At 33.1% G+C, this 26,978-nt stretch overlaps 5 protein-coding genes across 5 annotated transcripts in view; 4 read left to right on the top strand and 1 right to left on the bottom strand.

The window, feature by feature from the left end:
- Positions 1-26,978, bottom strand: part of LOC120330061 (polypeptide N-acetylgalactosaminyltransferase-like 6) — an 87,047-nt gene that overhangs the window by 31,016 nt on the left and 29,053 nt on the right. The gene's annotated exons all lie outside the window — the stretch shown is intronic.
- On the top strand, positions 959-2,881 carry LOC144430340 (uncharacterized). Its single transcript, XM_078118247.1, has 6 exons — positions 959-1,105; positions 1,429-1,562; positions 1,735-1,808; positions 1,895-1,963; positions 2,042-2,122; positions 2,500-2,881. Exons 1-6 carry the CDS (start codon positions 986-988, stop codon positions 2,652-2,654), a joined length of 633 nt encoding a protein of 210 aa, XP_077974373.1. The 5' UTR covers positions 959-985; the 3' UTR covers positions 2,655-2,881.
- On the top strand, positions 8,771-11,294 carry LOC144430788 (uncharacterized). Its single transcript, XM_078118874.1, has 6 exons — positions 8,771-8,916; positions 9,120-9,253; positions 9,374-9,447; positions 9,526-9,594; positions 9,673-9,753; positions 10,761-11,294. The coding sequence occupies exons 1-6, from the start codon at positions 8,797-8,799 to the stop codon at positions 10,916-10,918; spliced, it is 636 nt and encodes a 211-aa protein (XP_077975000.1). The 5' UTR covers positions 8,771-8,796; the 3' UTR covers positions 10,919-11,294.
- On the top strand, positions 16,467-19,556 carry LOC120330067 (uncharacterized). Its single transcript, XM_039396887.2, has 6 exons — positions 16,467-17,051; positions 17,284-17,417; positions 17,619-17,692; positions 17,767-17,835; positions 17,919-17,999; positions 18,514-19,556. The coding sequence occupies exons 1-6, from the start codon at positions 16,932-16,934 to the stop codon at positions 18,666-18,668; spliced, it is 633 nt and encodes a 210-aa protein (XP_039252821.2). The 5' UTR covers positions 16,467-16,931; the 3' UTR covers positions 18,669-19,556.
- On the top strand, positions 19,740-24,950 carry LOC120330064 (uncharacterized). The gene is made up of 6 exons (XM_039396879.2): positions 19,740-20,310; positions 22,842-22,975; positions 23,095-23,168; positions 23,244-23,312; positions 23,393-23,473; positions 24,259-24,950. The coding sequence occupies exons 1-6, from the start codon at positions 20,191-20,193 to the stop codon at positions 24,414-24,416; spliced, it is 636 nt and encodes a 211-aa protein (XP_039252813.2). The 5' UTR covers positions 19,740-20,190; the 3' UTR covers positions 24,417-24,950.

Here is a 26,978-nt window from a genome sequence, read left to right as displayed (position 1 = left end):
CGCAACAGGTAACAATTGCAATTTCTGCAACCAGCCGCTCAGACACTTTTGTCGCCCAGATATTCAAGATATTCAAGATATTCAAGCATGGTTGCAAACATTGCCTCGTTTTTGTAGTTTTGAGTGATATTTGTCAGTTTTCAGTTGTGTTTCAAAAAAATAATTGTGAATTAATCAACTTAATTGTCATTATGTCTTCAGCGGAGCTTTAATTTAGTTGCAGTAATTACAAAAGAATCTCGCAAAGGCTGCGATAAACAAGGCTAAACTTAGCTATATAAATCAGTACCTGCAAACGGCACATGGTTGATTAATATCAATACAAATGATGGTTTCAAACACGTAAACCAGTTTATATGCGCCAACACATCAAAACACTCTCAGAATAAGTATAAAGTTTGCAATAGTTAAGTATAGGGATAAATTTTCCGGGGTCAATGGTCGAGGAAACGTCCATAGCGCTGGTGCGCTACCAGTCCTCGACTTTAGAGATCGCCCTCGCCGCTATTGCCCACCTTAAATGAAGCGATATGGGCATGTTTTTGTCACAAGGGATGTAGTGCCACATTATAAAATACTCCCATAGCACATTTCTTGTGTCTTTTTCCTCACGCCAAAAAAGGGCTTTGTCGGTGGTGCCATAGTAAAAAACAGTAAAGTGGTACGCGGTCTGTAAACGGTTGAGAACCACTGCTCTGGACTGATGGTTTTATGCTTTACACAAAGTAACAGACTTATATTTGTTTGTGTATTATATACACTAAAACAAGATTTTTTTACACTCAGAGAGCTAGCTGTGATTACAACAGTGTACAGTGACTTTCCAAATCTATTAGTTTAAAAATAAAACTACATTACATTAAAATCTTCAAATTAATATTTAAGAGAAACAATAAAATACTGAAAACTGTGATGATAATTGAAAACTCTTCCTTCATTTCATTATTCATCTAGAATTTAAATATCCAAATTGAATAAAAAGAAGATGTTTATCTTAAATAGGGGCAGGTACATTTTGCTATTGATGTTGGTTCAAAGTTTTGAATTCATTCAGACTAAACAATGTAACATTCCAGAGGATAATGAAGATATTGACTGGGATCAGGTCAGTACATACTTCTAGACATTTAAAACTTCTGAATTCATCACATTTGTAACTCTAAAATTAAAATCACAAAATATTCCATATAAATTTCATTTGTAAGGAAATTTTAGTATTCTATGAGACCGTATATTTATCCTTATATGTATATATTGAACAATTAATTCAGGAAAACATTTAGCCATCGAGTAGAATCCTGTTGTTGTCAAGTAAAATTTGTTTGAATCAGAATTATCATGGCAATCTTCAAAAGATCACCATAATCCAGCAATATTATTGAATCAGTCATTCATTCATGCACATTTATTATGTTTTTCTTCTGTCAGGTCACCGACGACTGGTATGAGGTTCTACACACCAATGATCCAGTAATGACAAATAACGTATATGGTACAAAGCTGTGGAATTTTACCAAAACAAGCACAGAAGTGCGAGCAGTGGTCACAGAACTACACAAGAAGTCAGTGATTTTTTCGAATGTACAATAATTTACATTAAAGTTCATGAACGAAATTGTACAATAGTTGACTTAAGAGTAAATTAATATATCAATAATTAAATAAAATATGTCAATAATAAATTACTATATATAACTACGGTAATTATGATATGCTGATAACTTAATATTTTAGTTCTTCTCCACAAACTTACGCAGCCCTTTGGAGGAAGAAAGGAACAGGTGTTTATAAATTGGCAAAGAGTAGTGGTATATTTGTTTTATTAATTTTTCAATTGCAAATCAAAATGGGCAAAACAGTGCAGTAAAAAAGAGTTATTTGAATTTTCAAACAGAACAAGCTGCTCTAGCATCACAAACTTTAACACCAGACGGTGGAACAAGTGAGGATGCAATGAAATTAGGTAAAGAGTGTTAACTTATTCATGTAAAATGCTATTTCCCTAAACTTCATCCGATACCTTTTATTCATTGATATTTAGATCTTGCACTGTTCAATGCTGATATTTTGATTTTAAGTGATGAGAAGAATTACATAATATACGCATTCTGCAGTCCTTCAGGTAGCGACATACCAGTACTTAGCCATATTTCGACTTATATAATATTGCATTACAATATATTATCTTAGTGCATGCTCATTCTAAGCTACACTTATTATTTGAATAATTTTGTGAAACCCTACTTCATCACTCTGCAGTGAAAAAACTGCATAGAAAACTACTGTAGCAAGAAATACAAACTTAAGAAGTAATATTATATGTGATGCAGAAAATGTTGCTTTTTACTGCTCGGGCACCACTCAGACACATATATATATATATATATACCGGTATATGTTGGTTGCCTTCATTACCTAATCTTTAACCAAATATTGAATTGAATGTTTCGCATTTCCCTTATGAAACATTCCGTAAAACGAATTTGAAATATGTTTCAGATGAATGGGTTGTCTGGGTGGTTTTTCCAACCATGAATCCAACAATTAAGCAACTCACCCTGATGTGGAACAAACTCATGGAAAAGGGAATCAATGTACAACTTCACCTTGCAGAAGCAGTGGAACATCCAGAGATTTTCAAGCGTTTTGAATGACAATGCTGCTAATATTTTGAATTCAGATTTGGGTGTTTCAATGTATCTATGTATTTCGTTCATTATGCAAATGCATACAATCAAATTTAGTTTTACCGAAAACCTACAACTAAAATGACATTAACTCTCAAATAACAAAGATATTGTTCATAAACAAAATATTGACTTTAACATAAATTTGCATATTTTGGATGTAGAACAATTTATTAAATAAAAAACAGATAACATGTGTTATTTTTGATTTCTAAAAAATATCTCTTCCAATCAACAAGATGTTAATTGTGCTCTCTCGAATATATATCTCCTGAAAAGATGGATCCCAAACCAACAAACTTGGGATTGTTTTCTGAGTTATTTATTCAGAATTTATCATTACCATTTATTACCGTATTTGAAGGGTAAAACAATTTTTTCACATTAAGAAGAAGAAAATACAAAATGAAAAAACGATCCATAGGCCCACTTTGTGTCCAATAATTAAAGTGAAATTCAAAAAACTGACATGATAATGCCAAAAACAACATGAGCCTATGATGCAAAAACTAAAGGCTGTTGCGGCCACCCTGATATTCCCTCTTGGACCTGTAAGGGGTACGTGGACCCCAGTTTGTGAACCACTGCTTTACGGCAAACATGCAAATTTAACAAAACGGAAAATTTGAATGTTGATACAAATATCATTGAATAATTGTTTGTTTTACTAAGATGTTAGAAATGTTTAAGTTTTCTTCGAGATGATTTTTATAGTTCTTCAATACTCCATTTTAAATGCCATAAAATTTTGGAAATGCAGTAATCTTATGATGCCAGTATTGCGGCCTAAATCAGTGATTCCCAAACTTACAAATACCTCACCCACTGTAAGTTGCAGAGAAAACCTTTTTCCAATAAATAAGATGTTGAAAATGAAAGATTTCAACAGATTCAGACTATGAAATAATGTGTTAACTAAACTAACTTCTCGCTAGAAGTCTAATCCATGACTGGAAAACTTTGCACTTCTAAAAAAATGGAATTTTAGCACTAACATTATTACATCATAAGTGGTTTGTATGGACCAGCATTTTCAACCTTTTTTGGTCGCGGACTATTTTCTCACCGGCGAAAACCTTTGCGGACTCGACGTGCGTTTATTGCAACCGTACTCTGCGTGAAGAAGTAATAACACCAAACACAACAGAATATTAACGAATTTCGAAATCGGAAATTCGCTGCAATTACGCGTTTGTTAATGTAGAAATGGCCTTTTCTGTCGCACAATATTCAATCTCTGACAACTACGAGAATTCAAAATGTCTTTCTATTTTAATTTAGCTGTGTTCATGGTCACTCACGGATGTGTCGACTTATGACAAGATGAAAGCATAACTTCTTTAAAATTCCACGGCAATCTGTGAACATATTAATGTGAAAATATATTGCCCAATTAGATTTAGTTTGATTGATACATATTTTTTGCAAACTTGCGAATTTGTTATCGCTGTTAGAAAAATCCTACTATCTGCTATAAATTTCCAGAAAGTACAACTTGATTTTGTACTTATTGAAAATATAAATAAAGTATATTAGTTAATCAAAAAAAAAAATATTCATCGCCTTCTTAATTAATTTAATTGAGATCGTTTAAATCTACGATTGTGTTGACGAAATAAATGCAATACTTCTCATAAAATACCATGACAATCCGCGGACACAAAATGCGTGGTAAAATGCCCGACTATATTTTGTTTTGATTCGTATTTTTGTGAATTCGACAAATCTGAGCTGTCCGTACAACACTTACGACGCTCCAGTAGGCTACTGTACGTACCAATGTAGAGGCATTAAAGCAAAGAATCTTAAGGAAAAATGCCCTGATTCGTATACTACGGCAGCACCCGAAATTTTGCGATTTGCAATCTCTAAAATCCGTTTTTAATCGGTTGCAGACCACCATAAAGCAAAACTTATGGTGTTCTCCGTTTTATTTTTAGTATTTTGTATTGCCGCTTTTCAATTTAGAATATTTAGGGTGCCACCATTTACACCTACCAGAAAAAATATTATTCCTCAATGTTCGAGCTCACGAGAAACACCACACCAAGTATCTATCTACGCATTTGCCGACTCGTGTTTTTGGCGGAAATCCGCAAGTGAGTTGTGAAATCCAATCGTTTGATTAAGCGACGCGCAAGTGACTTGTCGCGCCACCTGCTACCATATTTTCGAATAGTAAATTGCTATTCTAAAAGTTGAATATTCGAATATATGCCTAGCCCTACTCAGTTTCCAGTAATTATTGACTCGATTGAAGTTATGTGAATAAACTTGCTTTTTATGTTTTATATAAATTCTAACATAAATCGTAACTTGGCTTTTGGTTAGGTTTCGCAAAAACATTTGCGACCAATAAACTTGCTTTTTATGTTTTATATAAATTCTAACATAAATCGTAACTTGGCTTTTGGTTAGGTTTCGCAAAAACATTTGCGACCTGCAGCAAATTTCTGGCTTGTTGCGGACTCATTTAAACGCTCCACAGACTCATTTGAGACCGCGGACTTGGGTTGGGAAACACTGGTATAGACAATTGTTACATGAACAAAACAAGTTCCACAAGGATTCTGACTATTTGTTATGTTTGACTATTTGTTGACTCAATTATATTACACGAATTGAATGCATCGATTGTATGCCATGCGGAATAGCAACTGAAAGTATCAGAAATATCGTAGATCAACAAATATTATTTGAAATGCTTAATAATAAATAATATATTAAATTATAATAAAATACTAATAATAAATTAATTAATAAATTATTAAATGGAAATTTTGAAGTTTTAGAATTGACAATGGAGCAAATGCAGCAGCAAGTTGGTTTGGAAGATGACAATGTTACATCGAAAAGTTTGTTTCCTTATGCTGTCATAAAATATAATTGAAACAGTCTTGATGGGATTTCTAATTTGATCCCAGGGACAACAATACAGCCCAATCATTATCCCTATCAAACCATTTCAAGATGGGTGTGAAGGTATTTAACCCATTAATCTCTACGTGCGAATGGTCTGGCATGGTAAGGAAAGAGGCAACCAATGAGCGAGTAGATGGGTGTGAAGGTATTTAACCCATTAATCTCTACGTGCGAATGGTCTGGCATGGTAAGGAAAGAGGCAACCAATGAGCGAGTTCATATAGTTTATATTTACACTCCTGAAGTTGGAAGTTGAATTTAATATAAATTACCCATATTAAATTGAGGTTGTTGGGAAATGAAGAACAATCTGAAATGGTTTGAATTCATAATTAGATTAGGCAATTTTGGTGAAAAGTAGGCGACCTTGTCTTTGAATGGTGAGAAATATATATTATTTAGGCCAGGGCACCTCAAACCAAGGGTTCCGATTAGATTAAATTTCAAAAATTCAAATTCAGTACTGGGACCCACCATCTGAAATACAGCCAAGATTCTATCTTATGTGTGAAAATATGCAAGGTTTAATCAAAGGTATAAAGTGGGTCATGATGAAAAAATTTTATGAACACTTATTTGGGCCACCGCCACACAGCATTTTGATTCACAGAAAACGTGAAAGTAAGCTAATCTGAAAAAAAATTAACTCAAATTAAGTCAAAAGATATTCAGAATTTTAACTCTCAAACTCTTGAAAATTTCAGGTTTAAAATAGGAAAAAATGTATACTGGTAACCAAATGCAATAATCGAAAGCATAAAATGGAGAGAAAAGAATTCACAAGATGTGTATTGAAGTTATTTTAAAATCCAAAACATCTGCAATAGGAGATTCTCAATGATACTGATTATTGCAAAGCTCAACCTCACGATTTTCATGCCACTATGTCATGACAAATTTGTCACATAAATCGACAGTATAAAGAAAAATGGATACCGGTAAGTAGGGATTGCACAATGTTTATTGAAAGATTTGATGTTAAGGATAATTCTTCACATTTAAACATCGACCTAAACCAAGTATCCTAAATTAAATATGAAACATATGAATAACTCATTGCTTCTAAATAGACGGTATAAGCAGATACATGATGATGGATTCTTTCACTCACATGCAGTGGAATAACCTAATATGAATACAGTATTTCCCGGCTTATAAGTTTACCCCACAAATAAAACCACGCCAAATTTTAGCATTGAATATCTGGATTTTCCATACTACTACCAAACAGGTCGAGAAAAAAAATTAATCCTTGTTCACCAGTTGAAGCACCAAAGCTCGCTGATAATTTTATTTTTTAAATGGAATCAGACATGACCTGGTTCTAGTCAACCACGAGTGCATGCGAACAATGCTTTACGTTTTTCAAGTTAAAATTCATTTTGACAATGATTCTTCCATAAAAAATGATGTTGAGCATAATATTTTTAGGACACAGGCAACAGGTCAATGACTTCATTTTATGAATGGCCATATTTAATGTTGTTGTGTGTTGGCAAATATGCCAATTATGGTAGAAAGCAGGCCCAATGCTGCAAAAATCACAAACATAGTCATTAGCCAACAAATGGCAAAGTTCATGCATTTCAATTTTCATGATTAAGCAAGATGATAATGCCAGGCCATCCTTTAACATTTTAATACTTCCAATAATACATCAATTCATTGACAGAATAAATTTGATATGTTAAAATAACCTGTGGATATGGTGAAATAAGTACTTCACTGTACATCCATGGTTTAGGTAACAACTGTGCTGTCCAGCCTGGTATTGTTGAAAAAACCGAATGGTTTATCTTGTGATTGCCTTTTTCTTTTTGAAGCACCGATTCGGGTATAAATAGGGAGTGCCTTATCGCATTAGTGATGATTGCTATTAAATTTTTAAAAAGAATATGACGAATGGTAGCTGGTAGTATAAAGTCAAATATATACCAGTAATCCTGACTGGCAGGCCGTGTGATGTCGAATACATATATATTAAACCAAATATAAAATTAACACAAATCATGCTTAAGAAGATTTTGCGATAATAAAAAATAAGCATAGCCCACCAATAATTAGATGAAAAAACTTGGGTTCAGAAAAGCGTCATAATAGCCGAAAAATACGGTGAATGTAAAAACTCGTGTTGCATAATGGGATTCAAATTCATCAGAGGTTTTCAATATGAAATGCTTCTTGCACTTTGCAAAGCTATCTTAATGTTTACCTTCACATTGAATTTGAATAAACAAATTGACGTCATGAATCTTTGATCACAGTTTTTTCAGACATTGCTCATATAGGCCTATAAAACTGTACCGCCGGAGGAAAGGCTTGTCTTATAAAGTTCCAGACAGAATGAGGAGTCTTGGCAAGGATTCATTTAGACCAGGGGTGTGCAACCTTTTTTGTAGGAGGGCCAGATATCGATAACTGGGTAAAACCACGGGGCGCACCTTCATTTAACATAGGCTTTCTATTAGTTGCAGACACAAAGTAGTGTCTTAATGTTATTGATCTTATGGCATTACTGGAGGTCCTTGCAGAAATGATGAGTTGAAACGCAAAGGTGTTTGATAACTTTCATTCAAATTTAAACAAATTGAGTGAGAAACTAGCTGCTGGATTATTTTCCCGACTACCTTTATACAAATTTGCTTTAATGTAAGTGCTAGTAATTCGATATCCATTTCCAAGTCTTTTTTTTTCAGGCGGTTTTATAAGGCCCACTTTTGAAAAAATATGTTGAGCCAAAATTGTAACGCCATAAGCATAGATAATAAATTGGACTCAGATATAAGCTTTGCCACGCAAAGGGAACCAGATTAAAATAAATTAAAAACTCATTCCACTGGCTGGACACCATTCAAAGTTAGCATTCTCCGCGGGCCGCACTTTGCACACCCCTGATTTAGACTGATGGTTTTATGCTTTACACAAAGTAACAGACTTATATTTGTTTGTGTATTATATACTCTAAAACAAGATTTTTTTACACTCATAGAGCTAGCTGTGATATCAACAGTGTACAGTAACTTTCAAATCTATTAGTTTAAAAATAAAACTACATTACATTAAAATCTCCAAATTAATATTTAAGAGAATCAATAAAATACTGAAAACTGTGATGATAATTGAAAACAATTCTTCCTTCATTTCATTATTCATCTAGAATTTAAAATCTAAATTGAATAAAAAGAAGATGTTTATCTTAAAAAGGGGCAGGTACATTTTGTTATTGATGTTGGTTCAAAGTTTTGAATTCATACAGACTAAACAATGTAACATTCCAGAAGATAACGAAGATATTGACTGGGATAATGTGAGTACCGGTAAATTCTATAAATTTCAAACTTTCTAAAAAATTTTTGTACTTAGCATTAGCATGTATACATTTGCTAAGCAATCAGATGTGTTTTCTTTGTTTTAATTGATTGTTGCCCAATCTTTAAAAGCTCACCATAATAAAGAATATTATCAGATCACTTATATTTATGTATATTTACTATGCTTCTCAAATAACAGTTTCCTGAAGCCTGGTACGAAGTTCTCCACACATTTGATCCAGTAATGGATAAAGATGTATTTGGTGCAAAAGTACACAATTTTACTAAAACAAGCACAGGAGTGAACTTGATTGTCACAGAACTACACAAGAAGTAGGATATTTTTCAAATGAGAAATGCTTAACACAATGCTCCATTAGTCAAATTAAGTCTTATATTAATAAATCGACTAACTATAACTAATGATGATATAATGCTAACTTTATATTTTAGTTTTCCTCCACAAACTTTTGTAGTTCACGATACACGGAAGAAAGCAGGTATCTACAGATTGGCACAGAATGATGGTATATATTTTGAATTATCTTTTTAATTAAATTTGGCATAATATTCTAGTCAGAAAAATGAAATTTTTTCGAAAACAGAACCAGCTCTCGAAGCATCACAAACTTTAACTCCAGAGGGTGGAAGAAGTGGAAATGCAGCAAAAATAGGTAAAATTGATATTGAAAGTTGTTTAAGGTAGAATGTTATTTGATCTTCATTCTATATTTCTATTTCTTGATATTCAGATGATGCTCTGTTCAGTGGTGATCTTCTGATTTCAAGTGATGAGGAGAATTATATAATTTATGCATTCTGCAGCTATGCAGGTATATAAATAAATACTGTATCGCCATCTTATGCAACGAAACTATGGTAGGAGCATTAGTAATGAGCATTGTTCTAAACTAAAGCAACTGTGATCAAGAGTGCAGGTAGTATCTTTTAAGGTGTGATATGCTGGAATTGAAACATCGCTCCAATTGTGCAATGCACAACACCGTAAGGCATTTGAAAAACTAAACATTGTGTGTCGTTAACAGCAAAATGTCGTTTAATAAATTGCATTGTGGCTCGTATATCATCTCACAACAGTGTTGAATTTGTTTTATGATTGATTCAAAGTGAGAAAAGAGAATATGCCTTCCCTTATTGGTACATGTCCAGAACAAATTTTCAAGTCATTCGTAATATTGATTGTAAAAAAAATGAATGAACGATTCATACCCTACTCTCATCTTTTCACATCTGAACCTGGGACATGACCGTGCAATTAACAGACCGCTGTAAGTTGTCAATCTGTTCCTTTCTGTCTTGTGTATCACACTTAAGTTTTCATTGTATATTTATTTTATCTCATGTATTTTGTCCTAGTAAAATGCAGCAGTCCTTAACTTGTTGTTACGCATGTGAAGGGTACATGTCGCACAGCTGTGTTCGGGAAAGTAAGGTCTTGAATATGTCTTTCTGATAATTATTATTCAGATGCTGTTACATTTTCGAGACAAATAAACAGTATGAGAAGTATACACATACTCTTGCTGGATTACAATCAACAGTTGCAGCTTCATATTTTTCACTGATTCCACAATCGTTATTGAGGTTTTTTTCAATCAAAGAAGAAATATCTTTGTGTGATATAATTTTACACCAAATTTTATTTCGGATCTTCCTCAATCGGCAATTCTGATAAATCAGTGGTTTACAACTTTATATGGCTACTGATGATATTGTCCATAAAGTTATTATAGTAATGTCGCCAGCATTTATACCATAAAATGACATGTAAAATTTTCCCACTGCATTGTTGATTGTAACCTGTACCAATGTATTTCAGATGAATGGGTCGTCTGGGTGTTTTTCCCATCTATGAATCCAACAATTCAGCAACTCACCCTGATGTGGAACAAACTCATGGAAAAGGGAATAAATGTACAACTTTACCTTTCAGAATCAGTTAAACATTCAGAGAATTTCATGGGTTTCAATAGATGAAAATCCTATAAAAACTGGAGATAGAATTATGTGTATCATGTTTTCATCCACTACATCAACTCATATAATCAGCAATGTTATGTCCATTATATCCCTATATATTTGTCTGATAAGTCACCAAAATGAATTGTGGACGTAAAAAAGAATTCATTTCATACAATCATCGAGAAAAGAATATTTAAAAATCAACTACTGTTCATTAACAATTAATTTATTGATGGTAAAAATTGAAATAAAAAAACTATATTGCCTCGCATTCTTTTCATGATTAATGCTTTCATCAAAGTAGACAGGACTAAAGTCACAAAATAGTAAGTCAAGTCACTCAGGGGTAATATCGTAAGTACCCTAGCTGTCAAAGTGCAAAGATATCTGATGTATTTATAAATTATTTTCAACTGTCGATCAATTCATCTGATGCAACACTTTAAATTATCATGATACATTGAGCAAAGGAGTTAAAATCAATACTAGAAGCATTGTCTAGCTGTGATCAGTATTTTAACTCCCTTTTTTGTTCCTAAATACAAGTACTAGCAATTCTTCAACGATTTAGATAAGTGGTATGTATAAACCTGAACTCTAAGAGTTTAATAGTTAAAATTCACTCAAAGGAAAGTCACATGCACTCTCTCAAACACAAAGAGAATCATTCTCTGAAAAAAGTTTTTCATACTTTATGACAATACAGTCAGAAAACAGCTATGACGAAGTGACTTCACACAACTCGAAAGTTTTCCATAAAGATTTATTAATTTTTTTGGTTTGGACGGTAGATTGATGGTCAATGGGTGAGAGCTCATAGCTAATAAAGTTTGACAGCTAAAAGTTTTTAGGGCCAAGTTTTGGAAGTATAAAAGAACACAGCTCATTATATTATCTGCAACAATATCTATAACAAATAAGCCTAGCAGCACAGCATTTTTGATACTTTCATGAATACTTTCTAGCAGGTTTATTACTATCACATGGGCACTAGTCCAGTGATTTGTGCAAATTAAATTAAGATCAGTCCAAGCTTGTCTGTTTGTTCATTGTTCTTCTTTTCACCGACATTGATATTATAAGGATTAACATACCAATTACTTGACAAAACGTTAAACTTAGCAAGTTCCAAACTACGATGTTTACCAGATTTCACATCAAAACAAGAATAAAAATCGAAGTCCAAAGGATAAATTGAAAATGAGGTTATGTGGAGTGTCTTTGATGAATATTAAAAACAATGTAGGTCAAAGGATTGATTCGATTACGAAGAACATCTAGATAAAATTGAGAATGTTTGGTAGGATTGAACCTCAATAACAACTTTGAATTGGCAATCTGAGAAAAAAGATATATGGCAAAAAATGTTCAGATATAACACAAGATCGAATTGTACAGATTCCAGCATGCCAAAATTTATTAAAAGCTTCGGAGATATCTAAGTCAATTGATTTAGTTTCACCACTCACATCTAAACTCATTGTGAAATGAGTCATTTGTGATGGAAAAAGTTGATGAAGATCCAGGGTTGATGAACAGCAAGCAGTGTTGAATGAGAGGCAAGATTGTTTAAAGACAAATTGGGTTCATTTCAGATTGCTTTCTACTTCCCAATAACAATCTTTCAACAACATTCATCTTTTCAACCCCAGAATGGTGTAAATAAAGTAAGTAAGGACTAAGGAAGGTAATTTCCCAATAGCCCTGTTGCTAATTACTTTGTTACACTGGCTACTCTTTCTTTTACCATCAAAGTTCATGCACATGAAGTCATTTTTGAAAACATTATTCAAACCACCACACAGCATTCGAATCCATATAAAGCAAGAAAGTAAGTTGATCTGAAGTAAAACTAACAAGTTAATAGACATTCATAATTTCACATTCTCAAACTAATAAAATGTCAGGATGAGCATAAAAATAAATTTATACTTTATGATTCCAAAACAAAAAGAAAACCATGTGGAAAAACCATGAGAAAAGAATAGCAAAGAACAAATCCAAAAGATCTGTATTGAAGATACCTCAGCAACCCAAATATGTCTAAGAGAAGGAGTTACTGAAACATATTGATTACTTTAAAACTGTGCTCTCGATTTTCATGGCACTATGTTATATGATTCTGTCACATATTTTGACAGTATAAACAATAATGATCTTGATATATTTTCATTATTGTGCAAGATAATATTGCCAGACCATTTTTTAATATTTCAATGCTTCCAATATTACTACCATTATTTGACAGAATAGGTGAATATTAGGTACATGTACAAAAAAGCTTGTATTGAGCAATGGTATTGAAATGTCTTAAAAGTTCACTATGGCACGTTCCCTCCCCTAATGGCAAGCTTTTATTAGTTGTTAATATCGTAAACAAAGAGGTATCATGCGTTTGTATGACAGTTTTTTCAAGACATTTCTTATCAAAGTCTATAAAATCGTGCTGTCAGAAGCAAGACTTCTCAGATGGCACAAACTGTTCCAGTCAGAATGAAGAGACTTGACACGTATTCATTCAGGTTGATGTTTTTATGTCATGTACCAAATAACCAGGAAAGATTTGTCTAAACTTTTGTCACACTGAAAACTAGTGGAAATGTCAACAGCATACAGTCATTTTCCAGAACTTTCAGTTTATAGATACATAATGATGATGGAACCAGAATATATTTCATAAAAATCTTTAACCTATTCTGAGTTGATTAATTATTTCATTATTCATCTAGCATTAAAATATTTGACTAGGATTAAAAGAAGATGTTCATCATGAAAAACAGCAGGTATATTTTGCTGATGATGTTTGTTCAAAGTTTTGAATTTATTCAGGCTAAACAATGTAACATTCCAGAAGATAATGAAGATATTGACTGGAATAATGTGAGAACATTCTTCCTTGTAAATGCAAACGAAAATACAATACCATATTTTACAGACCTTAAGGTGAATAAACAATAATTATTTAGTTTGGGTTTTCGTCCATACATAAGCTCATACATGCTATAATAAGACACAATTGGTACTGGTTTTGAGTATAGACAATATAGCATAAAGTACTACCCGAACCATACATTCGGCACACTGGCTCATAAGAAGCACAATATATTTTTGCAGAAAAAGGGGGATTTGTAGTGTGCCTCAAAATATGATATATCTCTCTGCAACAAAACATCAGTATTATACAAATCTGTGTGATTAGCATAAGCATATATATATTGCATCAATCAGTATTTGTTTTCTTTGTTGGAATTGAAATTATCGCCCTATCTTCAGAAGATACATCAATCACAGAATATAAAGAGATCAGTTATGTTCATGTACTTCTCTATTGACAGTTTCCTAATGATTGGTATCTGGTTCTCCACACTGATGACCCGGTAATGGATAAAAGTGTATTTGGTGCAAAACTACAGAACTTCATCAAAACAAGCACAGGAATGGTCAAAACGGTCACAGAACTACATAAGGGGTAGGATATTTTTCACATGAGAGACAGTTTACACAATTCTGCATCAGTCACATTAGGTCTTATACCAGGGTCGTCCAACCTGTGGCCCGACAAAGGTTTTCAAGTGGCCCCCTCGGTATTATTCGAATCCCAATGTCTTTCATAAATCTATGAAAAAATTATTCCTCGTCATTCAAACGCACGAGAAGCACCACCCAGCTCTTGAAAGCTTATTTATGTCCCTTTGTAAGCGTTATCGCTATTATAACTCTAAAAAGTATTAATGGTATTTTACAACCGTCATATGCCACTTGGTGCCAATGGTAGAAAATGTGGCGAGAAATGTATGGTCCGAAAAGTCAGTCATTACTTTTGTTTACTGATCTACACATGAAATGATGAATGTAATATTTTTGCATTAAAACATTCTCAATGATCCAGTATAACCGATGATCATGTGACCTCGTTAATCAGAGTTGGTACTGTAAAATCAATTCAGTCTGATATTAGTAAGCTAGTGGCTCAAAAGAGATGCCAAACGTCATGACATATGTAATAAAAAAAAACATTGAGTTTATTCGGTAGTATTTTTGTAAATTTTAGGGGTATATATTAGATTAAGTCATTTTTAGTTTATGTATTATTCTTTCCGCATCAAATCTTTGTTCAAAAGTGATTTGGACAGTTGTAAAAAAATTTGATATTTGTAATAAATACAGTAAATTGCACTAATAGTGAAACACCAAGAAATTATTATGTAAATGTAATTTTGAAATTTCAGAAAATAAAACTTTATTCGGCTATTTGATTGCATCACAATATATTATTATGTAAATGTAATTTTGAAATTTCAGAAAATAACAAAACTTTATTCGGCTATTTGATTGCATCACAATATATTATTATGTAAATGTAATTTTGAAATTTCAGAAAATAACAAAACTTTATTCGGCTATTTGATTGCATCACAATATATGTCACAAACTACACATATCTAAAAATATGCTTTAAGTATACATTATCAAAATATATCAAAAACTGTTTGCGGCCCTTTGCACAACTTCCAAAATGCAATGCGGCCCTTGAAAACCCACGAGTTTGACACCCCTGTTCTATATTGTCAGACAGCATAAACAAAAAAAATACGCATTTTATCCCGCTTTGTTTGGAAAACAAAGCATCATCATGTACACAAATATATGTACAGAATGAAAGGCTGCAGTTTGATCGAGAGAGGTAAGTATGTCGAATGTGGACACTTTGCAATTTGATCATTATAGCTATAGCACAAAGAATCATTGTTTTGGAGTTGCACATAGCTATTGATAAAATAATTCTAAAATATTTTGCTGTTTGCACTTTTGCTGTTCGTTATAACCAGGCAAAAGAATGTATATTTCAAGAAAACAATGAAGACGTTGACTGGGATAAGGTATGTATCTACTTAAGGTGTGAAATTTCATTGTCGAAGCAAATATAGAGACTAAGCAAATTCATTCTTTTTCGCAACAAATGTGTCTGAGGATTTCCGCATTCCACTAAACTGCAAATCACAGCTATTAATGAAAATGAGTTTGAGCAACTCTGATTGCTCTGATTGCACTTAATATCCAGTAAAAATTGCAAAGCATATTGTTGTATGTGAGTTGAGAATGACTCGTATCTGGTGAGGTCATGAAGTCATGCATATATAAAACTAGCTTTTACATACTCCTCCTGCATTCTTATCTATTGGTCTTGATTTTAAAAAGGGGCAGCGCTATTGTAACAAGTTTAATAAATATGATCATTTTTAATATTCATAACCAATATGTGTTTAAGAACTACAAATATAGATACTGAAATACCTATCATATGCCACCATGCAGTACGAAAATGATACAGATTTTCATGATTTACCATGTAAGGAAATATACTCACAAGTCACAATGCCTCCCATTCAAACATCAAACTACCCAAAGTACCCCAAAATAAATATACAACCTATGAACAACTTATCTGAATAGAAAGTATGAAAAGATATATCACGTTGTGGATATATTGGAGCCTTTCATTCAAATGCACGATCACCAGAATATATGATGAATAAATATGTAGTAAATATATATGGATGATAAAAAAAAGAGATTACGGTAGGTTAAAATATAGAAGAACTTCATGTGACGAAAAATAGATTGGGTGGAAAGACTTGGATATAAAAATATGTACAGCAACTATTATTCTGCATGCATGTTCTAAATTGTCAGACAGCATAAACAAACAAAAAAATCTCGTATTTCACACAGCTAGGAAATAAAGGAAATCATCATGTACACAAGTATATGTGCAAAATGCAAGGCTTGCAATAAACAGTCTGCATTTTGAGGGGGTGAGGTAAGTACCGTATGTCAAATGTGGACACTTTATTATTCATTTTTCATTATAACAATTGAAGTTGCACATAGCTATTGATGAAATATTTCTAAAATATTATACAAACTACTGAATATTTGAATAAATAACCACAAATTTATTTACAGGTTATGATAAGATTTTATATTGCAGTATTTAGAACTAAGATTTAGCAGCATAGAATACAAAATGCTAATTTTGAAAAAGAAAATGTGTATTCCACTTTTAATGTTTGTTATAAGCTTCAAGATTAACCATGCAAACGAATGCAAAATACCAGAGAACAATGAAGACATTGACTGGGATAAGGTATGTATGTATCTATCTCAGGAGTGAAGTTTTTCCAAAACATTTTTAAAAGAAAACATTGGAACTAAGCAAATACATTTTTTCACAATGAATGTGTCTGAGGATTTCCACATTCTACTAAACTGCAAATTCCGACAAGCGACATAGCCGATATTAAAATTGAGTTTAAGCAAAACTTTGACTGCATGTACAATAACCCAAAAGCAACTGCAAACCATATTGTTGTGTGTAGGTTGAGAATGAATGGTATCTGGTGCTGCACACCAACGATGAGGTCATGAAAAAAAATGTTATAGGTGCAAAGCTATGGAATTTCACAAACACAAATGAAGAAATCCAACTGTTAATCACAGATTTACATAAAAAGTAAGTTTTCAATTTATTAGTCAAAAAAAATCAAGATAACATGATTTCAAAGATTAAAAATAGAAAAAAAAAGAGATTTTGAAATTCCACATATACAAATGAACAAAATTTTCTTTGGAATCAAATTATGCAACGCTTGACTAAATCAGCAATGGATTCAGTAATTGAAGATATTTAACTATAAGTTCTACTTTATTTCAGTTCTCCTCCTCAAACATTTACAAGGAACTGGATCAAACAAAGAGCAGGCGTTTATAGAGAGGAAATGAGCAGAAGTATCAATTTTGAACATAAGTACATAGTGAAATTGAAATATATATTAGATAGGAAATTGTATATTTTGTTACAGAACCAGCTGTTTTAGCTTCACACACTCTAACACCAGACGGAGGAACAAATGAAAATGCTAAAAGAATAGGTAATTTATAATTGAATTTACAGATCACAATCGATTATTGTAAACATATTGCCGATATTAAAATTACATCTTTTAATATTCAGATGATGCCTTATTCAATGACGACAGTCTGATTCTATGTGATGAAAAGAATTATATGGTCCATGCATTCTGCAGTTTTTCAGGTATTGTGGGTATTTTGATATTACCGTAGTTCATTCGAGTTGATATTTATGTTTTCTACAATAATTTACTCTTAGAAATATTGATAGAATTAGTAATAAAGTGGACTCACTCACGAGTAAATAGTTTTTATGAGTAATAAAAATAACTCAATCATAATGAACAGCCACCATATATGCAATAAGGTAAAAAATTATCATGATTTTCTAAAAAAAAACAGGAAAGTTACATCCTGATAGTGAAGGTTTGTGAATCAAGTACCGGTATGTTAAAAGCAAACCATAAATTTTATTGTCCTTAAAAATCAGCCAAGGAGGTTCATAAGGAACGCCAGCTCACTATTAGAAGTAATACAACATTATATGTAAGGGAAAATTTGTGTTAAATTTGAGGAAATAGCAACTGACTACAAGTGCAATAATACCTAAACTATAGATAAGACATATTTATTTTACATCGAATCTTTTTAAATATTGACTCTACATACAAATGATATTAGTTCTCACAATTTTTCAGATGAATGGATTGTGTGGGTGACATTTCCAACTTTAAATCCAACTATTCGCCAAATTAGTTTGATGTGGAACAAGCTCATCGAGAAAGGAATCATTGTGCAACTTTACCCTTCTAAAACTGTTGAACATCCGGAGTTGATGAAAGATTTAAAGTAACAAGCTCTCGGTGCAATAGTTACAGCCTTGAATACTAGTCCGGTTAATCAGAAACTATAACACAGCATTTAATTTAAATCTTAGAAAGAAGATGGCCAATAAAAAAATGGAAAACAAATATCCTTTCTCTTTATAATTTTATGATTTGAAAGAAGAATTCATTTCATCATTAATGTATCTTTGTTTTCATTGATTCCCAAAAATGAATGATATGATGAACTTGGCACAAAATACTGATAACAGTTGTCGCTCTTGTTGTGAGGTTTTCTGAGTCATGAGAACAATATAATAAATATATGACAATGAAATATTTGAGAAAATGAGACATTGCCTTAATATATGCTTGAAATTTCGCTCCATACACGGTTCCAGAAAGGCACTTTACTACAATACCCTAAACATATTCCCCTACTGTACAAAGCTAAGATAAGCTAATACACATATACTTTTTTCGTGAGAAAGGACCAGAAGTTATTGTGAACAGCAAAAAGTACCAATTCTGGAGAAAAGCGAACCCGCCTTGTTTTTAGAGTGTTCAAGACAACTTTTTCAATAAATCATTCAAGCCACCACACAGCATTCGAATTCATATAAAACAAGAAAGAAAGTTGATCTGAAGTAAAACTTACTAAACACTAAACTTACTAAAACAAACTAATAAAAATGTCAGGTTGAGCATAGGAAAATTTTTTTGATTTGATGATTATACTTTGAGTCCAAAACAAGGGAAAACATGCGCAAAAAGTAGAGGCAGCAGAGAATAGCAAAAAAAAAATTCACCAGATCTTTATCAAAGATATTTCAACACCCCAAATAAGTTGAGTCTGAGGGCTATTAAAATATATTGATTACTTCAAAGCTGTGCTAACAATCTCCATGACACTATGTCAAATGAGTGTGTCCCATATTTTGACAGTATTTGACAGATCCTTATATATATTGATTTTCATGATAAATCAGGATAGTAGCGTCACATCATTTTATATTATTTCAATGCTTCCAATATTACTTCCATTAATTATTTGACAGAATAGATGAAAATTGAGTCATGTACATAACAATGGGATTCAACTGTCTTAGATGTTTTTAATATGGAACGCTATCCTAATTGCAATTTTTCATTAGTTGTTTTTATTATACATGATATAAACAAACTGATGTCATGCATTTCATTATATAGCTATTTCCTACCCAAAACCTATAAAACTGTGCTGTAAGAAGCAAGACTTGCTACAAACAGTTCCAGTCAGAATGGAGAGACTTGGCGGGATTTATTCAGGTTGATGTTTTTATGCTATTGACAGAGTAAACAGTAAAATTTTGTTTGTGTATTATATACACTAATAAAAAATTTTGTCACACTGCAGACAGCAATTTTTCAAATCTATTAGTTTATACATACCTACATACGAATGAATGATGACGAAACTACAGTAGATATAACTAGAGAATATTTGATAAGAATTCTTCCTTTATTTCATTATTCATCTGCATTGAAATATTTAAATAGGATAAAAAGAAGATGTTCATTTTGAAAAACAGCAGGCACATTTTGCTATTGATGTTGGTTCAAAGTTTTGAATTCATACAGACTAAACAATGCAACATTCCAGAGGATAATGAAGATATTGACTGGAATAACGTGAGTACATTCTTTAAATTTCAAACTTTGAAAAAAAATTTGTGTTTAGCATCAGCATATATACATTTTCTAATCAAGGAGATGTGTTTTCTTTGTTTTAATTGATTATTGCCCAATCTTTAAAAGCCCACCATAATAAAGAATATTACAATATCACTTATACAGGGTGTCCAAAAAGTTTTTATAATCAAATGTTATTTTTTTTTTCAAATTTAATTAAAAAAGATTTATAGTAAACCTGTATCTAATTGGATGTTATAGATCAGTGGTCGGCAACCACCGGGCCACGGCCCATTGCCGGCGCGAGGAAAGAATACTACCGGTCCGCAGAAACGTGACACAAAAAGGACAATGTTCTAATAACATCTTTAAAATCAAACAACCACAACCATACGACTAAAAAGTACAATGAATTGTACTTGCAATATAATTGTATGGCTGTAAGTGAGAGCATCAAAATTGGCCCGATTTGCATTCTTTGTCATACTAAGCTTCCAACTGATGCCTCACAAACATCCTTGCACAATGAGATTGTTTTATCAGCGACTAGATAGTCCTGTATGGAATAGTGGATTGAAATTTTAAACAATAATGAGTTGGAAAGAGTCTTTGCATTCATAGGGTACTTTGGCAGTCTTTTAGTCAATAGGGCCACGGTGGGACATGGGGCACAGTGAAAAATCGGCTCTTACACTTAGACTATATCCGGAATCACGTATGTGGTTTGATGTTCGAGTTCGCCTATAGGCAGGGAGACCATACCGTCCTTTTTGTTAAGATTTGTCCTTATTTTTGACTTATTTTTAGCTTGCTAGCTTGCGTCCTTATTTTTGGCTTGTGTGTCCTTATTTTGTGATATTTTGACTCGATAAAGGAAGCTTTGTGTTGTTTGTTTTATCGCCGAAGCTTTATTGTGGCATCATAAAAGCAACACAATCTTATTCGGAACACAAAGAAGCAAGGCACAGAAGGCATGAATCATTGATAGTGTGGCGATTCTGAGGTTTTGTCATGGTGGTGGTTATTCTAGCCTAAATTTAAAAATGAGCAAATGTAAGAAAGTTTTCCGTGATGAGTACGGGAAAGAATTCAAAGCTAAACAAAGTTTGAAGGGTGAGTGCTTCGCACACTGTGACGTCTGTAATTGTGACATTACCCTGGAGGCCATAGGGAAGCCAGCTATTTCTGCTCACAATGCAGAAAATTTTCCAGTCGTCCTTATTTTGGGTTCCAGATCGATGGGATCCCCGCCTATAGGTGAGTTACAACGTCCCCGCAAACGGACAACGGCCGTGCAAAGCGACGCAAGCTATGAGGTGAAATTGATTTTAGGGGATGGAAACTAAAATTTCACCATTCCAGTTTTTTCTTTTTTCTACTTTAGCCTTTCCAACATGACAAACCACCGTCTGATATTTTTCAGCTTTACTCCACTGTAAAATATTCATAACTTTGGCGAGTAGATTTGCCTTCCTAATTTCGCTGTGTGATTGTTCGAAAATATTTGTTTCCTAAACAATGAACCGGGGTTCAGTGGGACATGCCCTATACTGAGCACAATTCAACAGTGTTTGATACAATGAGTGCTTAGAGGCCTAGAGATGCGTTATATTTTGTTTAATATCATGGTATCTTTCGACCCATGACCCGATATGAAATATATTCGAGAATCAAAAATATTTCCAGATTTGGAATTGGAAAATAAGATGAAATAATTTGTTTGCGGAATTTTGTGTAAAAATATCTAAAATATTTTGGTTGAACATCGATTTTAAAAATCCTGGATCTTCAAATTTGAAGTCTCCCTGTTCTTAAGAAGGTAATGCCGATTAATTGCTTATTTTCAAGGGCATACTTCATGCCCACTGTGCCCCAGGTCCTGTCCGAATGTGCCCCACTCGTGGGGCACAATGGGACACTTGACAAACGTTTTTTAAAGCAATATCGTGGTAAGATGTGTGTCGCAAGAGGATTTCTTAGTTGCTGAACACAAACTACATTTACCTCTCTGCATTAGTCGCGCAAAGTGAAATGATTCTGCAAAATAAAAGGCTCAAAAGTTGTGAAAGAAAAAAAAAGTATTCCAACCTTCCCCACTTTTCCCTACTCCTAAATTAATACCACCGGCATAGCAAAACAAGCTTAAGAGGCATTATTACCTTTATGTGAGGTCGGGTTTTCAAAATTGAAAACTACAAAATCATAGTAGGCCAAACGTAAGAAACATGTTACTTGAATAGCATCACTTTTATTTTTGAATTCAATATCAACCTATTTTTCCTAATACATATAATTTATCACATAAGCTTGGTAAGTCTATATAAGGTGGTCCGCCAAAATTTGGGTCAGGCTTTACTGGTCCGTCACCGAAAAAAGGATGCCGACCACTGTTATAGATGTTAAATGTTGTAGTCCCCATTTATCATGCAACCAAATTTATTCAATTTTGCGATTGGTAATTCTATGAAATCGGGCGGAACTTTTTGGACACCCTGTATTTATGTACATTTACTATGCTTCTCAAATTACAGTTTTCTGGAGCCTGGTACGGAGTTCTCCACACATTTGACCCAGTAATGGATAAAGATATATTTGGTGCAAAACTACACAATTTCACTAAAACAAGCACAGGAATGAGCATGATTGTCACAGAACTACACAAGAAGTAGGATATTTTTCAAATGAGAAATGCTTACCACAATGCTCCATAGTCAAATTAGGTCTTATATTAATAAATTGACAAACTGTAACTAATTATGAGATAATGTTAACTTCATATTTCAGTTTTCCTCCACAAACTTATGCAGTTCACTATACAGAGAAGAAAGCAGGTATCTACAGATTGGCACAGAATGATGGTATATATTTTTAATTAACATTTTATTCAAATTTGGCATAATATTCTAGTTAGAAATTTTTTTTTTAAAAAACAGAACTAGCTCTCGAAGCATCACATACTTTAACTCCAGAGGGTGGAAGAAGTGAAGATGCAGCGAAAATAGGTAAAATTGGTATAAAAAGTTGTTTAAGGGAAAATGTTATTTGATATCTTTATTCTATATTTTTATTTCTTGATGTTCAGATGATGCTCTGTTAAATGGTGATCTTTTGATTTCAAGTGATGAGGAGAATTATATGATTTATGCATTCTGCAGTTATTCAGGTATATAAATATATAGGCTGCTGTAATTTATTGATCATGAGGCACAATTAAGATCCCTATTTCTCAAGAATCGATTGCGTGACTTATGGGCCTGTGCACCTAATGTATGGATCAAGTAATGATTTAGGCTTTATTGTCTCACTCAAAACCAGTATGATACTATTGTTCTATGTACATATCGTAGTCTTATGCAACAAAACTACAGTAAAAGCAATAATAATGAGGATTGTTTTAAACCAACTGCAATCGGGGGCGCAGCCAGTATCTTTTAGGGGTAGAATGTTGGAATTGAAACAATGCTCCAAAAATGGAATGCGCACTACTGTGAGGTATTCGAAGAGCTAAAATTGTGTGTCATTAACAGCGAAACACAGTTTGATATATTCCAGTGTTGCGTGTTTCTCACATCACAACAGGGTTGAATTTGTTTTATGTCGGCTTACAACAAGGTTGAATTTGTTTTATGTTTGTTTGTTTTATGTCGGCTTCAAAGTGAGAAAAAAGTACTAATATTTATTGTAAAAAGATTTCAATTGACGATTCATACCCTACTCCCATATTTTCACATCGAAACCTGGATGTGCCATGAACCGACTATTGTACATCGTCATCCCGTACTTCTCTGTCTTGTGTATTGTACTGAAGTACACAACATTATTTTGAATCTGTCATGATTGGCAATTCTATCATTTTTCTATAGTAATATTGCAAGAATATTTACCACAAAATGGCATGTAAAATTTTCCTTCTGCACTGTTCATTGTAACTTGTACAATGTATTTCAGATGAATGGGTTGTCTGGGTGGCTTTCCCATCTATGAATCCAACAATTCAGCAACTGACTCTGATGTGGAACAAACTCATGGAAAGCGAAATCAATGTACAACTTCACCTTTACGAGTCAGTTGAACATCCAGAGAATTTCATGGGTTTTGATAGATGAAAATCCTATAAAAACTGCAGATATAATTATGTGTATCATGTATTCATCTACTACATTAACTTATATAATCAGCAATGTTATGTTAATTTTATCCCTATATAATTGCCTGTTAATTCATCAATACAAATTGTTTATGTAAAACAAATTCATTTCAGACAATCATCCACAGTAAATTCAAAAATCAACTACTGTTCATTAACAATTAATTTATTGATGGTAAAAATTGAAATAAAAAAACTACATTGCCTCGCATTCTTTTCATGATTAATGATTTCATCAAAGTGGACAGGAATAAAGTCATAAAATAGTAAGTAAAATCTAGTCCTGGCTCATGGGAATGTGTTGTAAATAGCTATTAAAGTGCAAAGATTTCCGAAGAATTTATAAATTATTGTTAATCAACTAATCTGATGCAAGACTTTAAATTATCATGATACATTAAACACAAAAGCTTAAATCAATACTAGAAGTATGTCTAGCTGATTCTCATTTTTACACCCCTTCGTTCGTAAATACAAGTACTAGCAATTCCTTAACATTTTCAGATGAGTGGTATATCTAAACCTAACCTCCACAGTTTTTTAGCTAAAATTCACTCAAATGGAAGTCACCCGCACTCACTCAAAAACAAAGAGAATTAATCTCTGAAAAAAGTTTCTATACTTTATGACAATACAGTCAGAAAACAGCTATGACGAAGTGACTTCACATAACTCAGAACTTCTCCATAAAAATTACTTAATAAATTTTGGTTTTGACAGTAGATTGATAATAATCAATGGGTGAGAAGTAGAGAACTCATAGCTAATAATGTTTGACAGCTAAAAACTTTTGGGGCCAAGTTTTGAAAGTTCAAAAGAACACAGCCCATTATATTATCTGTGACAATATCTATAATAAATAAGCCTAGCAGCACAACATTTTTGATACTTTTATCATTATGAATACTTTCTAGCAGGTTTATTACTATCAAACGAGCACCAGCCCAGTGATTTGTGCAAAATAAATTGTTAGGATTCGTCCAAGTTCGTCTGTTCGTTCATTGTTCATCTTTCCACTGACATTGATATTATGAAGCAGTGTTTTCCAACCCCATTATATTATGAGTCCGCGGAGCGTTTGAATGAGTCGGCAACGAGCCAGAAATTCACTATCAGCTACATTACGATTTACGTTAGAATTTACATAAAAAGCAAGCATATATTCGAATATTCAACTATTAGAATAGCAATTTAATATTCGAAAATTTGGTAAAAAATGAGGGGTTAGGTCACTTGCGCTTAATCAGTCGATTGGATTTCACAACTCACTTGCGGATTTCCGACGAAAACAAGAGTCTGCACAAGCTTCGATAGATACCCAAGTGACAAGAGTCTGCACAAGCTTCGATAGATACCTAAGTGGTGTTTCTCGCGAGTTCGAACAACGAGGAATAAATAATCGTATATGCTACGCCGATTTTATGCATTTGTACCCCCACAACTAATCGATCGACTAACGAAAAACTAATGATCCTCTGCTGCCCACTGAAGGCTCGTTGGAAAGCTTATTTAAAGAGCTTGCAATTAGCGATTAAAAAAAAGGTTTTTCAAAAAGTGGTGGTCTGAGTCCCAAACCGGATAGAAAAAAGGCATTTTTTTTTCTTGGGAGTTGAAACTTCAAACCGTGATAAAAAATAGAAATATTCGCTAAATCCTTTACTGTTACCGCTTCGTGGTTGGCAAACAATAGCATAATATTGCTGTAGCAATTTCGTGATCTAACTCAAAATACTTTGGTAGATGGAAGGGATAATATGTTTTCTATTACCACCCAAAAAACACCGAAATTTGCATAAATTTCAAAAACACTCCCTCGTTCCGTCGCAAATAAAATTCCCGCCGTAAACGAAAGCGAGATTTACCGACGCTTATGTTAATCTCGAAGAAAACTTCTTATCAATAAACTAATACCCAGAAAAACTAGACCAACAGTTTGCGACCGATTGCCAAATTAAACAGTGGAGTACATCAACGTACCCGCCGCAATCTAGCGACTTTTGTCGTTGGTACGTATACGTGCCCACCGCACGGAAAGGGTTAAAAACGCTTTTTAGACATTGCATATCGCAAAATTTTGGATGCTACCGTACCAGGGCATTTTCCCCTAGAATTCTTTGCTTTACTGCCTCCACATTGGTACGTACAGTACTGTCGTAGCCCGTAGGTGTTGTTCGAACTGCTCAGATTTGACGAATTCACATAAATTCACGAATTAAAACAAAATATAATCAGGCACTTCACCACGCATTTTTGTGTTCACGGATTGTCATCATATTTTCTGAGTAGTATTGCTTTCATTTCGTCAACACAACCGCAGATTAAAATGATCACAATAAAATTAATGATGAATCATGGCGATGAATATGCATTTTTGAGTTACTAAATGTACGTTAAATATATTTTTAATAAGTACTAAATGAAGTTGTACTTTCTAAAAATTTATAGCAGATAGGATTTTTCTAACGACGATAACAAATTCGCAAGATCGCAAGAAAATATGTATCAAAACTAAAGATAATCG

Source organism: Styela clava, chromosome 12 (genome assembly GCF_964204865.1).
Source record: "Styela clava chromosome 12, kaStyClav1.hap1.2, whole genome shotgun sequence".
Taxonomy (NCBI): Eukaryota; Metazoa; Chordata; class Ascidiacea; order Stolidobranchia; family Styelidae; genus Styela; species Styela clava.
The sequence above is the reverse complement of the archived record's forward strand: the minus strand, read 5'-3'. Positions and strand labels throughout refer to the sequence as shown.

Excerpts from the sequence above, each read along its gene's own strand:
- LOC144430340 (XM_078118247.1), top strand. The coding sequence starts at position 986 with ATGTTTATCTTAAATAGGGGCAGGTACATTTTGCTATTGATGTTGGTT. Across the intron at positions 1,106-1,428 it reads AAGATATTGACTGGGATCAG|GTCACCGACGACTGGTATGA; the intron begins GTCAGTACATAC and ends TTCTTCTGTCAG. Across the intron at positions 1,563-1,734 it reads GTCACAGAACTACACAAGAA|TTCTTCTCCACAAACTTACG; the intron begins GTCAGTGATTTT and ends TTAATATTTTAG.
- LOC144430788 (XM_078118874.1), top strand. The coding sequence starts at position 8,797 with ATGTTTATCTTAAAAAGGGGCAGGTACATTTTGTTATTGATGTTGGTT. Across the intron at positions 8,917-9,119 it reads AAGATATTGACTGGGATAAT|TTTCCTGAAGCCTGGTACGA; the intron begins GTGAGTACCGGT and ends CTCAAATAACAG. Across the intron at positions 9,254-9,373 it reads GTCACAGAACTACACAAGAA|TTTTCCTCCACAAACTTTTG; the intron begins GTAGGATATTTT and ends TTTATATTTTAG.
- LOC120330067 (XM_039396887.2), top strand. The coding sequence starts at position 16,932 with ATGCTAATTTTGAAAAAGAAAATGTGTATTCCACTTTTAATGTTTGTT. Across the intron at positions 17,052-17,283 it reads AAGACATTGACTGGGATAAG|GTTGAGAATGAATGGTATCT; the intron begins GTATGTATGTAT and ends TGTTGTGTGTAG. Across the intron at positions 17,836-17,918 it reads TGAAAATGCTAAAAGAATAG|ATGATGCCTTATTCAATGAC; the intron begins GTAATTTATAAT and ends TTTAATATTCAG.
- LOC120330064 (XM_039396879.2), top strand. The coding sequence starts at position 20,191 with ATGTTCATTTTGAAAAACAGCAGGCACATTTTGCTATTGATGTTGGTT. Across the intron at positions 22,976-23,094 it reads GTCACAGAACTACACAAGAA|TTTTCCTCCACAAACTTATG; the intron begins GTAGGATATTTT and ends TTCATATTTCAG. Across the intron at positions 23,474-24,258 it reads TGCATTCTGCAGTTATTCAG|ATGAATGGGTTGTCTGGGTG; the intron begins GTATATAAATAT and ends AATGTATTTCAG.